The sequence below is a fragment of the Coregonus lavaretus genome (genome assembly GCF_964263955.1).
Source record: "Coregonus lavaretus genome assembly, chromosome: 1".
In the NCBI taxonomy this organism is placed as follows: domain Eukaryota; kingdom Metazoa; phylum Chordata; class Actinopteri; order Salmoniformes; family Salmonidae; genus Coregonus; species Coregonus lavaretus.
This window is the reverse complement of record NC_139988.1, coordinates 47,921,262-47,936,768: the sequence shown is the minus strand read 5'-3', so window position 1 is coordinate 47,936,768 and position 15,507 is coordinate 47,921,262. Positions and strand designations below refer to the sequence as shown.

At 47.5% G+C, this 15,507-nt stretch overlaps 1 protein-coding gene across 22 annotated transcripts in view; it reads left to right on the top strand.

Moving 5' to 3' along the window:
* Window positions 1–15,507, top strand: part of LOC311129371 (dual E2 ubiquitin-conjugating enzyme/E3 ubiquitin-protein ligase BIRC6-like) — a 139,588-nt gene that overhangs the window by 56,514 nt on the left and 67,567 nt on the right. For 14 of the 22 annotated variants that reach the window (XM_084161644.1, XM_084161655.1, XM_084161653.1 and 11 more), the window contains 14 exons: window positions 81–256; window positions 422–536; window positions 678–872; window positions 996–1,196; window positions 1,651–1,930; window positions 2,056–2,312; window positions 2,481–2,589; window positions 2,718–2,942; window positions 5,012–5,945; window positions 6,047–6,190; window positions 7,707–7,836; window positions 12,742–12,873; window positions 13,293–13,454; window positions 13,972–14,145. In XM_084161644.1, coding sequence (XP_084017770.1) covers window positions 81–256; window positions 422–536; window positions 678–872; window positions 996–1,196; window positions 1,651–1,930; window positions 2,056–2,312; window positions 2,481–2,589; window positions 2,718–2,942; window positions 5,012–5,945; window positions 6,047–6,190; window positions 7,707–7,836; window positions 12,742–12,873; window positions 13,293–13,454; window positions 13,972–14,145 — 3,234 coding nt within the window. The remainder of the gene's footprint in view (window positions 1–80; window positions 257–421; window positions 537–677; window positions 873–995; window positions 1,197–1,650; window positions 1,931–2,055; window positions 2,313–2,480; window positions 2,590–2,717; window positions 2,943–5,011; window positions 5,946–6,046; window positions 6,191–7,706; window positions 7,837–12,741; window positions 12,874–13,292; window positions 13,455–13,971; window positions 14,146–15,507) is intronic. The other 8 variants (XM_084161649.1, XM_084161648.1, XM_084161645.1 and 5 more) reach the window with 1 other exon arrangement.

Here is a 15,507-nt window from a genome sequence, read left to right as displayed (position 1 = left end):
TTTATTTAGAAGGATCCTGGATTAGCAGATAAGATATTCATGTGCTTCTTATTGATAATGCTTTACCTTCCTGTCTTTAGGTGCTAGTGGTCTCCACCTGACCAAGCATGAGAATTTCCATGGAGGACTAGATGCCATCTCTGTAGGAGACGGCCTGTTCACCATCCTCACCACCCTGAGCAAGAGAGCCACCTCAGTGCAGGTGATGCTTCAGCCCATCCTCACCTACATGGCCTGTGGGTACATGGGCAGACAGGTAAGACTGAGCTCAGCCCATGACCAAACGGACATCATCTGTTTAGAGATTTACTTGTTAAGATTAAAGGATTGAGAAAAATATATTTGCTTTAATAGTACTTCAGTTTATTAGATTTATAAATGTTCAACCCATGGATTCTGAAAGTTTTTCAATCACAAGCAGTCTTTGTATTTCTCCCAGGGCTCCCTGTCTACATGCCAGCTGTCTGAGCCTCTGCTCTGGTTCATCCTCCGAGTGCTGGACACCAGCGAGGCACTTAAGGCATTCCACGACATGGGTACACACACACACACACACACACACACACACACACACACACACACACCTACATACACACACGATTGGGAAATATCCTAGTACTAGTATACTGTACTGTCAATTAGACATAATAGGTTGTTTGTATTTGACCTGTGTGCAGGTGGGGTCCAGCTGATATGTAACAACATGGTGACCAGCACACGGGCCATAGTGAACACAGCACGCAGCATGGTGTCCACCATCATGAAGTTTCTGGACACTGGCCCAGGGAAGGCTGCAGATGGCAGCCTCAAGGCCCGGGTCCTAGCCGCCGAGCCTGACAACGCAGAGGGACTCCACAACTTTGCTCCGCTTGGTATGTGGAGCTTCTCCTTTCGTGTTTAATAGGTTCTGAATGATTGCAAGTTGTCTTTGTGTTTTTCCCTTTGACCTCTATTTGTTGTATAATGGGAATTGTTTCCTATTTGTCCCTCTGCAGGCACCATCACTTCCAGCAGCCCCACGGCCCAGCCGGCTGAGGTCCTCCTTCAGGCCACGCCCCCTCACAGACGGGCGCGCTCGGCTGCCTGGTCCTACATCTTCCTGCCAGAGGAGGCGTGGTGTGACCTCACCATCCACCTTCCTGCCGCTGTTCTGCTCAAAGAGCTGCACATCCAGCCACACCTGGCCTCCCTCGCCAGTGAGTACTGCACCACAGCCCCTCTGGGGGACACTAGTGCAGACTAGTTGACTGAATAGGAGACTGAATTAAATATAAACAGTTCAGAGAAATCTCTTGCAAAGCAATAACCTTAGTTGTCTAATTGATAATTTAAGGAAAACCAGCAGGACTGCAGCTCAGGTATCAGCAACAGAGCTGTGCCACTCTGCTTTAGTGCCTTAAGGGCACACTGTCTACTTACCCCTTAAGCACAGATTTCCTCATGACTCACTTATTTCACCCACTCAAATATTAACCTACCGCTGTCGACTGTAGTGCCATTTTAAATATGCAAAACCTCACATGGATTTTTCATGCTTCTATCAAACACAGCACACCATTGTGCCAGACAGTACCAGTTGGAGAAGTTGAACATATTCCACCATCATCTATTATCGCTACCCCTGACAATGTCCCTTTGTCCTCTCCCCAGCCTGCCCCTCCTCAGTCTCGGTTGAGATCAGTGCAGATGGGGTCAACATGCTGCCTCTGTCCACGCCCATCATCACCAGCGGCCTCACCTACATCAAGATCCAACTGGTGAAGGCTGAGGTGGCGTCCGCTGTGTGTCTGAGGCTGCACCGGCCCCGTGACGCCAGCACCCTGGGCCTGTCCCAGATCAAACTGCTTGGCCTCACTGCCTTTGGAAACACGTCCTCAGCCACGGTCAACAACCCCTTCCTGCCCTCTGAGGACCAGGTCTCTAAAACCAGGTACAGACATACTTGCCCTTACAGGAACTTCTGTTAAATGTTACTTGAGCGTAAAAAACAAAAAACACTAGTGCCTCAGCAAATCTCTCTACCTGACCTCTGACCTTGCCCTCTTTCTCTCATAGTATTGGCTGGCTACGTCTGCTCCACCACTGTCTGACCCACGTCAGTGACCTGGAGGCCATGATGGCCAGCGCCGCTGCCCCCACCGCCAACCTGCTTCAGACCTGCGCCGCCCTGCTCATGTCCCCCTACTGCGGCATGCACTCACCTAACATCGAAGCCGTGCTGGTCAAGATCGGCCTGCAGTCCACCCGCATCGGCCTCAAGCTCATCGACATCCTGCTGAGGAACTGTGCAGCTTCTGGCACCGACCCTACCAGTATGTAGCCTCCACATGAATAAAACGCTCATTGATCACATGGTAATTTGTGCAATTATACATAAATTAAACACATCTTGTCCTTCAGGTCTGTATGTCAAGGCACTATCATTTGAGTATCTTATATATGGATATCAATGGCTATTTTGTGATTTCTCTGTCGTTTAGACCTGAACAGTCCCCTGCTCTTTGGAAGGCTCAACGGTCTCTCTTCAGACTCCACCATTGACATCATCTACCAACTGGGAACCACACAAGATCCTGGGACTAAGGACCGGTAAAGACCACTTAACATCTACTGATGTAGTGTTGAGCCTTGTACTGCTGGATCTATGTAATCTGGGTCTGTGAAAGCGGCTCTTGATATGTTAATATTGACCATGTAATCCCTGTCTCTCCCTCCAGGATCCAGGCCCTTCTCCAGTGGGTCCATGACTCGTCGCTGGTGGCGGCCCACAAGAGGAGCGGCCCCTTGGGCTACATGCGCCAGAGCAGCTCCTCATCACGGGAGTATGGCCTCGTCATGCCCTCCCCTTCCCACCTCCACTGTGTGGCAGCCATCTTGTGGCACAGCTACGAGCTGCCCGTGGACTACGACCTCCCAGTTCTGCTCAACAGAGAGCTCTTTGAGTAAGTGTTAAGGGCCTTTCACACCAAGCACGATAACTGGAACGATAAAAAACGGGTGCATTCACACAAAAAATCAAGAGTGGAGAACGATAATGAGAGCTATCGTTTGGATCACTTTTAGGTCCTCTGTAGCTCAGCTGGTAGAGCACGGCGCTTGTAACGCCAAGGTAGTGGGTTCGATCCCCGGGACCACCCATACACAAAAAAAAATGTATGCACGCATGACTGTAAGTCGCTTTGGATAAAAGCGTCTGCTAAATGGCATATTATTATTATTATTATTATTAGAGCGTTTTTGTATTTTTGGTCCCTCCGATAACACATTGACAACCAATACAAAATGTGTTCTATTGAAGCGTTCTTGGTTCTAGGTACAGGAGGCTGCTTGGAGAGAAGGCAGCGTGCACAGTAAGCTTGCCTGAATAATTGGGCATGTGTGAACGTATTGGTGGCCACATTAATTATAGGACGACTTGGGAGTGATGATCCTCGACAAATAGAGCATGAGAAGGCCATATTTTCCGATGGTAGGCCTGTCTTTGTACCTTGCTAATATACCTTTCTGCACCTAGTAAACTTAATAGACCCATTTACTGATCCAAGTGGTTGCATAATCAGGCCTAGGCTGTATGCAGTTATTTTGGCATGAACCATTCAAAGCAGGACGTTTGAGCAGTTATTCAAATCAGTCTACATCACTGCAGTTTACAGCCCTAGACAATAATTGTGTACTCACTTGATAACAATAATACACTCCTCATTGCACTGTGTTGTAGCTTAGGTATAATAATTATATTGTCTAAAAACGTAGGCATAATCAATGTCCGGGACTGCAGAGCGCATCAGCCTGGAGGAACGCACAGACCTGCCATTTCATAATCTGTATTTTTTTCTTGAAAGGTAAAATATTTATAGCCCTACTATTTAGCTATTGTATGGCCTAATATCTAGCTAATATTTAGCTTCTTACTTCGGCTACACATCTCTAGCCTCTCTCTTCCAGCTGTTCCCGTGCGCAATAGGCTAGGCTATGCAAGCCTCCGCTATTCCTCTTCATGTGAAATCGCAGGAAAAGCTATAGGCTACAAAAGCTATAGGACATTTATTTTAGCATCTTTTATACTAGGCCTAAAAACCTTTTTTCGTGGAGAGAAACAGGCTTGCTCTTGCTAAATGTAAAATGGGCCAAAATGAGCTGTTGCACAGGACAAACAGAGATGAGAACACTGAAAAAGATCCAAACAAATTGACAATCATTCGAAAAATGGAAATCACTTGAGCAACGAGGCAAGCAATGTAAAAGATGCGCAGGCAAAACAGTGTTTGTTGAATTGCTACATTTTAAATGAGTTTCTATATTTTTCATGACACGTTCATTGAAGTATTATTTGCAGTTGTCACTATGACAAATCACCCTGAGGTACTGAATGTTCTTGTTATCGCGTTAATAGGCAGCGTGCAGTAGGATACAGTGATCAGTTGATTGACGGGTGTACAGCAGAACGAGAAACGGTCCACTGGTGTGGATGCTCGCCAACGTTTGTAGTTATGTATAATTTATCATTATAGTTATCGCCCTTGGTGTGAATGGCCCTATATCCTGTCAGAAAAAGAAAACAGTTCTGTCCTTTACGCTCCATAGCGCACCAACTGTGATTTTGTGCTCTTTATTTAGTCATCAAAGGCTAAGCAGAGCTCATGCTTTGAGCCATCAGTGTTTGTAGAACATCTCGTTTTCTTGTGGCCTGGGGAGAATAAATCTCCCTGATGTTTTCAAGCTAGATTCATTCTAAAGGTTCTCCCATCCCCCTCTTGTTACTGTATGTCTTACACACATCCTTTGCAGACATGAAAACTGCATTTCTACTCTGTACACACAGTTAAAAAAAACAATGCCAACCTTTGGCTCCTTTCATCTCTAAAACTACATATACAGACGAATGAAAAAAGTGAAAAGATTCAGAAGGATTATTATGAAGGTTTTGGATCTGGTGATTTTAGCGGGAACGATGTCAGTCCAGTGAGTGGTGCTTTCTTTGTTTATCTGATTGTCCCCTTCTCTCCTGTAGACTGCTGTACAACTGGTCCATGTCCCTGCCGTGTAACATGGTGCTGAAGAAGGCAGTAGACAGCCTGCTCTGCTCCATGTGCCACATCCACCCCAGCTACTTCTCTCTGCTCATGTCCTGGATGGGCATCGTGGCCCCGCCCACCGCCGCCCAATCTCAGGCCCAGCACCGCCTCTCCATGACGGACGACGGAAAGAAGCAGCACGACCTCAGCAGCGCCAATGCTAACGCCACCACCAGTGCCGCTGCCACCGGCCTCACCGATGACTCCAAGCACGCGCGGCCGCCCATCGCCCTGTCCGAGTCTGAACTGGCCACTCTGGCTGCAGCCTCCCAGTCACCCGGGGCGATAGAACAGCTGCTGGACTCAGGCCTGCCCTCTCTGCTGGTCCGCAGCCTGGCCGGACTCTGCTGTGGCCTCCTGGCTGCCGCTGACCTGCCCCTGCCTGCCACCGCCCAGGCTGAACGACGGCAACACCATCACAACCACCACCCCCACTGCTCCTCCTCCTCTTCTTCATCCTCCTCTTCCTCTCAGAGCAGGGTCCCCCTGTCTGCTGAGCTGGCAGCCCCAGTGCTGCGTTTCCTCACAGAGGTGGGGAACAGTCATGCCATGAAGGACTGGCTTGGTGGGCCGGAAGTGAACTCGCTGTGGACCGCTCTGCTGTTCCTGCTGTGCCACTCCAGCGCTAGCGCAGGGGGAGCCAGTGGTGTCCAGGGGCACACGGGAGCCCACTCTGCTGCCTCCGGTGGTGCGTGCTGCCCCCCTCCTCCACCGCCACCCCTGCCCTCTGGGTCACGCTACTCTCTAGCCTCCTCGGCCCGGGGCAGCGGGCTCACCACCCAGCAGAGGACGGCCATCGAGAACGCCACAGTGGCCTTCTTCCTGCAGTGCATCTCCTGCCACCCCAACAACCAGCGGCTCATGGCACAGGTCTGGTGGAATGCATTGACTACACACATTTCCACTTGACCAACAGTGTCTGTGATGGTTTACTAACATGTGTGTTTATGGTGGTCTCTCCCTCTCCGTAGGTGCTGTGTGAGCTCTTCCAGTTGGCCCCCCAGCGTGGAAATGTGCCCATCTCTGGCAACATCTCTGGCTTCATCCGCAGGCTCTTCCTGCAACTCATGCTGGAGGACGAGAAGGTCACAGTCTTCCTGCAGTCGCCCTGTCCGGTGTGTATCAAGTTTTCGTAGGCTCTGATCTCGGATCAGCTCTCCATACCCTCAATCCTAAACTTAACCATAAGGTGGGAAAATGTCAAACTGACCTTAGATCAGAGTCTTGGAGCAATTTAATTATCCTACCTATTGACTTGCATTAGAAAGGAATAATGCTATGATGTGATATCCCCAGGTGGCCACAAGGGGCAAGCCCAGCGGTACAGACAATCCCTCCTCACTCGAGGCTTTCCCCAGACTGATGCTTGTCGGGGAAACGGCACCGCACCTCAGTCACATCAATGCTCCATATTTCACCCTCCTCAATGATCAGTTGTCATGAGTGGAGTTTAGAGAGCAGTCACGGTGGGGGGGGGAGAAAGGGGTTTCAATTGTCTAAAGCTAATTTAATTTTAACCTCCTACCTCTCGTTGTCCTCTGTTCTGCCCCATCTCCTTTTTGATGAAGTGTGAACAGTGTCAGGGAAGGGTGAGGGTCATTCCATGGACAAGGTGAAGGATGACTGTTGTGCATGGCATGCCGAGAGGTTTCTGATTATGCACGACGACAAACCTACATCTAACTTAGAGGAGGTCATTTGTGTGCTAAATTACACAAGGCATCCTGGGAATGACATCAGTGAAGGTTAATCATGTATGATCAGTAGGTGATTAATAGCAGGGTGGGTCTACATGCTAATGTGTTTACCCATTAGGTAATGTCAGACAGTCCACTTTGTCTTGCCTTTACCCCCAATGTTTTTACTTACCGGTACATCAGGCTTTTTCAGATCTGCGGAAAGTTAATGACGTACTCCATACAACATTTTGATCTCATCAGCATTGAAATTATGACGTTATTTGATCTGTGATATTTAAGGAAGGATCACTACATTTCTCCCTAATCTGCATCTCACTGGAGGGAACTTGACATTTTGATTTGCTGTCAATCAAAAAAAGGGTAGACTTTATTATGCTAGCTGCCATACCAAGATATGGATTCTTGATCATTGTTGTTCCTATGAGAAGTGTATCAGACTTGCCTAAAAGCCAAGGTGCATGTTTCAAACAGCCTTCTATATTACATCATCCTAATGGCTTCTCCTTCCAGGCTAGTGTCTGTGGTGTAGTGAGTTGTGTCAGGAATGTGTACTGTAGGGACTGAATGAGTGGGCTGAGGTTGTGTTTGGAGCTGCAGTGAGTTGTCCAATGACCCTCAGTAGCTGAGCCGTGCTCTGGCAACACCATGCCTGTCGCCTGTAGGTCTCGGAAAGCAATAGATGTCGCCTGGGATGTTGTGGACATGTAACATTCATGCTGAATAAGAAGCCTTGTCAACTTCAATAAAGGCAGAGGCAGGAGTGACAGAGTGGGAGGTCTTTAGCCAAGGCCGGCCTCATTCGCTCTTAATGTGGCCCTGCATAGTGCTTCCATAACTTGCGTCTCTCACTCGTAGTCATGATCATTCATAACATTGGTAGTAGTGGTATTATGTACTTGGTCTGTCCTAATACTTTCTCATCTATCTTCAGCTGTACAAGGGACGCATCAACGCTACCAGCCATGTGATCCAGCACCCCATGTACGGAGCAGGGCACAAGTACCGCACACTCCACCTCCCCATCTCCACCACCCTGGCTGAAGTCCTGGACCGGGTGTCTGGTATGTCTGCTGCCCCTACACAACCGTCACTATTGATGGGGACGGAGTTATGTAAGAAGCACTGAATCCAATTTTTCTTTGTGCTCTATTAAATAACTGTTCCATTTCCTAAAATAGACATTGTGACAGTCTCTCTATAAACTAACCTGGCCTGTCCCCTTCTCCTTAGGGGGATGGTGTCCACACTTATAATCTCAGGAAGCATATATAATAATAATAATAATATGCCATTTAGCAGACGCTTTTATCCAAAGCGACTTACAGTCATGCGTGCATACATTTTTTTTGTGTATGGGTGGTCCCGGGGATCGAACCCACTACCTTGGCGTTATAAGCGCCGTGCTCTACCAGCTGAGCTACAGAGGACCACATATGCTATGTCCATTCATTTGACAAGCATTTCGCTGCACTGGTAATAATATCTGCAAATCTGTGTACGCGACCAATAAACTTTGATTTGATTTGTGATGAACAGCAGTTGAAGTGTGTTACGCAACATCGATGGGGAATTACTTTAAACATTCTCCTTATAGCCCCATCATCAACCACCTCAATATTATGTGGCCTTCAGATAAAGTGGAGCAGAGTGTCCAGTGCCACTCGGACAAACCCTCCTCCCACAGCCACAGCCACAGACACACGGGATCTAAATGGGGGGGAAACCCATTCTCTGTACGCTGCTCATCATTCAAGCATTTTATCCCCTCTCACTGGGTCCTTACATTTGTGAAAAGGCAGACATATTTGAAGTTAATGCACCTTGTCAGCACCTCGCACATTGTCGGACACACACACAAATGCATGGAGAAAACACACACGCACGCTCTCAAACACGATAACTCGCGCGCACACACACATAATCTCCCTGGGCATAAACATTGACCTTTTCAGGCGACTGCTGCGTCCACTCACAGCTTCTCATTAGCATGAGTGCGGAAGAATGTCCCGCCATATTAGCGTTCCAGCAGGTGGAGATAGCGCTCTGATTTAATGGCTACGAAGTTCATCAGCTGGTGGTAACTGCGTTCATAGAGAACATCAGTACAAACTTTCACTCAACCTCCGTCCACAAGCCTAACATAGTGGCAGTTAAATGACACACCCTCGTGCCCCATTCTTTAACCCTGCTGGTCAACTCTATGATTGAAATTGCCCTGCGTGCGCTGCTGCACGGATTTTTTTGTATTTATTTTGTGTTGGCCTTTACTAGAAGCCCCAGAGTTTGTAAGAAGCACCGAATCCAATGTTTCCTTGTGCTCTGTTAAATAACCCCTCTCTATTTCCTAAAATAGTCGTTGGGCCCAGTCTCTCTATAAACTGACCCGGCCTGTCCCCTTCTCCTTAGGGGGACGATGTCCATACCTATAATCTCAGGGTGCAAATAGGCTATGTCCATTCTAGATTAGAAAAGCCCTCTAAAAACATGCACCCCCTTCAAAACATGATCGAACAGTAATATATACCCAGATGGGAGAATTGTTCAATTTAAGGCTTTATCTGGTTGTCAATGTTTATTTTTTTGTTTATAAAATAAATAAATATTTAACCTTTATTTAACCAGGTAGGCCAGTTGAGAACATGTTCTCATTTACAACTGCGACCTGGCCAAGATAAAGCAAAGCAGTGCGATTAAAAACAACAACACAGAGTTACATATGGAATAAACAAAACGTACAGTCAATAACACAATAGAAAATCTATATACAGTGTGTGCAAATGTAGTAAGTTATGGAGGTAAGGCGGCAATAAATAGGCCATAGTGCAAAATAATTACAATTTAGTATTAACACTGGAGTGATAGATGTGCAGAAGATGATGTGCAAATAGAGATACTGGGGTGCAAATGAGCAAAATAAATAACAATATAAATAACAATATGGGGATGAGGTAGTTGGGTGGGCTAATTACAGATGGGCTGTGTACAGGTGCAGTGATTGGTAAGCTGCTCTGACAACTGATGCTTAAAGTTAGTGAGGGAGATAAGTGTCTCCAGCTTCAGAGATTTTTGCAGTTCGTTCCAGTAATTTGCAACAGAGAAACTGGAAGGAATGGCAGCCAAAGGAGGTGTTGGCTTTGGGGATGACTAGTGAGATATACCTGCTGGAACGCAGACTATGGGTGGGTGTTGCTATGGTGACCAATGAGCTAAGATAAGGCAGGGATTTGCCTAGAAGTGATTTTATAGATGACCTGGAGCCAGTGGGTTTGGCGACGAATATGTAGTGAGGGCCAGCCAACGAGAGCGTACAGGTCACAATGGTGGGTAGTATATGGGGCTTTGGTGACAAAACGGATGGCACTGTGATAGACTACATCCAATTTGCTGAGTAGAGTGTTGGAAGCTATTTTGTAAATGACATCGCCGAAGTCAAGGATCGGTAGGATAGTCAATTTTACGAGGGCATGAGTGAAGGAGGCTTTGTTGCGAAATAGGAAGCCGATTCTAGATTTAACTTTGGATTGGAGATGCTTAATGTGAGTCTGGAAGGAGAGTTTACGGTCTAACCAGACACCTAGGTATTTGTAGTTGTCCACATATTCTAAGTCAGACCCGCCGAGAGTAGTGATTCTAGTCGGGCGGGCGGGTGCAAGCAGCGTTCGATTGAAGAGCATGCATTTAGTTTTACTAGCGTTTAAGAGCAGTTGGAGACCACAGAAGGAGTGTTGTATGGCATTGAAGCTTGTTTGGAGGTTTGTTAACACAGTGTCCAATGAAGGCCAGATGTATACAAAATGGTGTCGTCTGCGTTATGGTGGATCTGAGAGTCACCAGCAGCAAGAGCGACATCATTGATATACACAGAGAATAGAGTCGGCCCGAGAATTGAACCCTGTGGCACCCCCATAGAGACTGCCAGAGGTCCAGACAACAGGCCCTCCGATTTGACACATTGAACTCTATCTGAAAAGTAGTTGGTGAACCAGGCGAGGCAGTCATTTGAGAAACCAAGGCTATTTAGTCTGCCAATTAGAATGCGGTGATTGACAGAGTCAAAAGCCTTGGCCAGGTCGATGAAGACGGCTGCACAGTACTGTCTTTTATCGATCGTGGTTATTATATCGTTTAGGACCTTGAGCGTGGCTGAGGTGCACCCATGACCAGCTCGGAAACTAGATTGCATAGCGGAGAAGGTACGGTGGGATTCAAAACGGTCGGTGATCTGTTTGTTAACTTGGCTTTCAAATACTTTCAAAAGGCAGGGCAGGATGGATATAGGTCTGGAACAGTTTGGATCTAGTGTCACCCCCTTTGAAGAGGGGGATGAACGCGGCAGCTTTCCAATCTCTGGGGATCTCAGACGATACGAAAGAGAGGTTGAACAGGCTAGTAATAGGGGTTGCGACAATTTCGGCGGCTAATTTTAGAAAGAAAGGGTCCAGATTGTCTAGCCCAGATGATTTGTAGGGGTCCAGATTTTGCAGCTCTTTCCGGACATCAGCTATCTGAAATTGGGTGAAGGAGAAGCGGGGGGGGGGCATGGGCAAGTTGCAGCAGAGGGTGCAGAGCTGGTGGCCGGGGTAGGGGTAGCCAGGTGGAAATTATGGCCAGCCGTAGCAAAATGCTTATTGAAATTCTCGATTATCGGTGGTGACAGTGTTTCCTAGCCTCAGTGCAGTGGGTAGCTGGGAAGAGGTGCTCTTATTCTCCATGGACTTTACAGTGTCCCAAAACTTTTTGGAGTTAGTGCTACAGGATGCAAATTTCTGTTTGAAAAAGCTAGCCTTTGCTTTCCTAACTGATTGTGTATATTGGTTCGTGACTTACCTGAAAAGTTGCATATCGCGGCGGCTGTTCAATGGTAATGCAGTACGCCACAGGATGTTTTTGTGCTGGTCAAGGGCAGTCAAGTCTGCGGTTAATTTTTTGAATGGGGCATGCTTATTTAAGATGGAGAGAAAAGCACTTTTGAAGACCATCCAGGCATCCTCTACTGACGGTAGGAGGTCAATATCCATCCAGGATACCCGGGCCAGGTCAATTAGAAAGGCCTGCTCGCTGAAGTGTTTTAGGGAGTGTTTGACAGTGATGAGGGGTGGTCATTTGACCGCGGACCCATTACGGATGCAGGCAATGAGGCAGTGATCGCTGAGATCCTGGTTGAAGACAGCGGAGGTGTATTTAGAGGGAAAATTAGTCAGGATGATATCTATGAGGGTGCCCATGTTTACGGATTTAGGGTTGTACCTGGTAGGTTCCTTGATAATTTGTGTTAGATTGAGGGCATCTAGTTTAGATTGTAGGACGGCCGGGGTGTTAAGCATATCCCAGTTTAGGTCACCAAGCAGTACGAACTCTGAGGATAGCAATTCACATATGGTGTCCAGGGCACAACTGGGGGCTGAGGGCAAGCGCCAACAGTGAGACTTATTTCTGGAAAGGTGGATTTTTAGAATGTCAAGAGTGTGGTGGTGGGCTCCAGCTTTGTGACAGCATGGCACAGTTAGCTGTGTGGCTATGATAAATTGCTCTCCTCTTGGAACCTTGAGAACACCAGATGGAGGCCTGATACAACAGGGCTTTATGAGGCTCTACCCAGTGAGGTAGGGGCAGGCTCTGTTAATGATACAGCACAGCAGAGACTGCTACATACAGCTAGCGCTAGCCAGGGGTCTTTTAAAGGAGCCTGTGTTAGTGGCCCTTGGAATTGCTAATAGCAGATGATCTGCCATCAAGCCCATCTTATCTGAACTCTCAGGGAATGGAGGACTGAGATGGGCTAGATATCTCTTGTTGATTGCGTTGCCTTGTTCGCGCGTACGTTAGGGTTGATGTCAATACTTCTGTGCACATGACCAGTTGGCCAGTGGCATCTACTCTTTCACATAAGTGGCTTGTTACCGAAGGGTGGCTTGTTACCGAAGGTTGGCTCTAACGTGGCCCGTCTCTCTCCCTCCCTCTTTCAGACACCCCCAGCATCACAGCAAAGCTGATCAACGAGCAGAAGGAGGACAAGGAGAAGAAGAATCAAGAGGAGAAAGAGAAGATGAAGACCGACAGTGGTTTCCAGGACAACTACAGCGTTGTCGTGGCCTCAGGTACGTTTGGCCCTCTCCGATCTGTCAGCCTATCATGGCGGGCCACCGCATCCCTTCCCTCCCACGCTTGCCAATCATTGTGGCTTAGCATTAATTTATTTATTCTATAGCACCAATTAGAGGGCAGGAATTGTTTGGCTGGTAGCTGGGCTTCCAGCCCTATGTTGAGCTACTGCACCGAATGTAAATGATTGGTCTCTTTGTATATGGAAATAAGCCCTTGAATAAAAAATTATGATTTTTACAGATGCTCATGTAAATGGACAAATGGCTAAATATCCAATTTTATCTTAAATCAATTAAGTGTTTATCTTGAAATATTGAAAGCACTAGACAGAAGAACCTCTGGAATCACATTCACTAGGATGTAAAAGTGCCATTTTACGTGATAAAATGACCCGAGTGTGTTTCCCTCTCAGGCTTGAAGTCCCAGTCGAAGAGAGCTCTTTCCACCCCTCCCCGTCCCCCTTCGCGGAGGGGCCGTGTGATGAGCGACAAGCTGACATCCTCCTCAGGTGTGGACCCCTCTGCCAAAACGCTCAGCGTGCCTGTCTTCCACCTCTACCACAAGCTGCTCCCAGGTACTGTACACACACACAGGGTTGTCAGCTCCCCTCCTTCCAGCACCCCCCCTCTGCCAAGGGAAGCCTATTGATCCGACCTGTTTAATGAAGCAGTGACCTCAGTCAATTCATTGAGCCAGTGTGGCTGAGTGTCCTTTGGCTCGTTCTAGTGTGTATTGCTGTGACCCTGGGGTGTCAAGGTAAATGTTAATTTAGCTTTTGATACTTTAGACATTGTGTCAATACTGAAAATCACAGCCATCAAGATCCAAGTATTAACTAACTCTGGGAAGATGAGCAAAAACATGATCAGACCTGGGTTTGCAAAGATACAAATGTACTAGGCGCAAAAGCAGCACTCCATCCATGATGTCTTGTCTTCACATGTAGTCATTGTTATCTAGGTCACTAGCCTTTATGTCATGTAGCTGTCATGTATTTCCTGACCCTCTGGGCCTGGTAGTGTGACCGGAGAGTGACCGCAAGGCTTTGGTTCGTCACTGAACACTGTGTCTCATCCCTCCACCCCCCTCAGGTCAGCCCCTGCCGGCAGAGATGACACTGGCCCAGCTGTTGACCCTGCTTTACGACCGTAAGCTGCCCCAGGGCTACCGCTCCATCGACTTGACTGTTAAGCTGGGCTCCAAGGTCATCGCCGACCCAGGCCTTTCCAAGACGGACTCCTTCAAACGGCTCCGCTCAGAGAAAGGTATGTCAGAGCACGCACGTACATACAAGCGCATACTTGCATTCAGACATAAGCGCGTGCGCACACACACACACACAACCACACACTCCTTCTACCTCCCTCTGCGTCTGTCACTTTTCTTCTTGCTCTGTAGTTAGTGTGTACAGTCGTAGTCAAAGGTTTTGAGAATGACACACGTATTGGTCTTCACAAAGTTTGCTGCTTCAGTGTTTTTAGATATTTTTGTCAGATGTTACTATGGTATACTGAAGTATAATTACAAGCATTCCATAAGTGTCAAAGGCTTTTATTGACAATTGCATTACGTTTATGCAAAGAGTCAATATTTGCATTGTTGACCCTTCTTTTACAAGACCTCTGCAATCCGCCATGGCATGCTGTCAATTAACTTCTGGGCCACATCCTGACTGATGGCAGCCCATTCTTGCATAATCAATGCTTGGAGTTTGTTAGAATTTGTGGATTTTTGTTTGTCCACCCGCCTCTTGAGGATTGACCACAAGTTCTCAATGGGATTAAGGTCTGGGGAGTTTCCGGACCCAAAATGTTGACGTTTTGTTCCCCGAGCCACTTAGTTATCACTTTTGCCTTATGGCAAGGTGCTCCATCATGCTGGAAAAGGCATTGTTCGTCACCAAACTGTTCGTGGATGGTTGGGAGAAGTTGCTCTCGGAGGATGTGTTGGTACCATTCTTTATTCATGGCTGTGTTCTTAGGCAAAATTGTGAGTGAGCCCACTCCCTTGGCTGAAAAGCAACCCCACACATGAATGGTCTCAGGATGCTTTACTGTTGGCATGACACAGGACTGATGGTAGCGCTCACCTTGTCTTCTCCGGACAAGCTTTTTTCCGGATGCCCCAAACAATCGGAAAGGGGATTCATCAAAGAAAATGACTTTACCCCAGTCCTCAGCAGTCCAATCCCTATACCTTTTGCAGAATATCAGTCTGTCCCTGATGTTTTTCCTGGAGATAAGTGGCTTCCTCGCTGCCCTTCTTGACACCAGGCCATCCTCCAAAAGTCTTCGCCTCACTGTGCGTGCAGATGCACTCACACCTGCCTGCTGCCATTCCTGAGCAAGCTCTGCACTGGTGGTGCCCTGATCCCGCAGCTGAATCAACTTTAGGAGACGGTCCTGGCGCTTGCTGGACTTTCTTGGGCGCACTGAAGCATTCTTCACAACAATTGAACCTCTCTCCTTGAAGATCTTGATGATCCGATAAATGGTTGATTTAGGTGCAATCTTACTAGCAGCAATATCCTTGCCTGTGAAGCCCTTTTTGTGCAAAGCAATGATGTCGGCACATGTTTCCTTGCAGGTAACCATGGTTAACAGAGGAAGAACAATGATTTCAAGCAC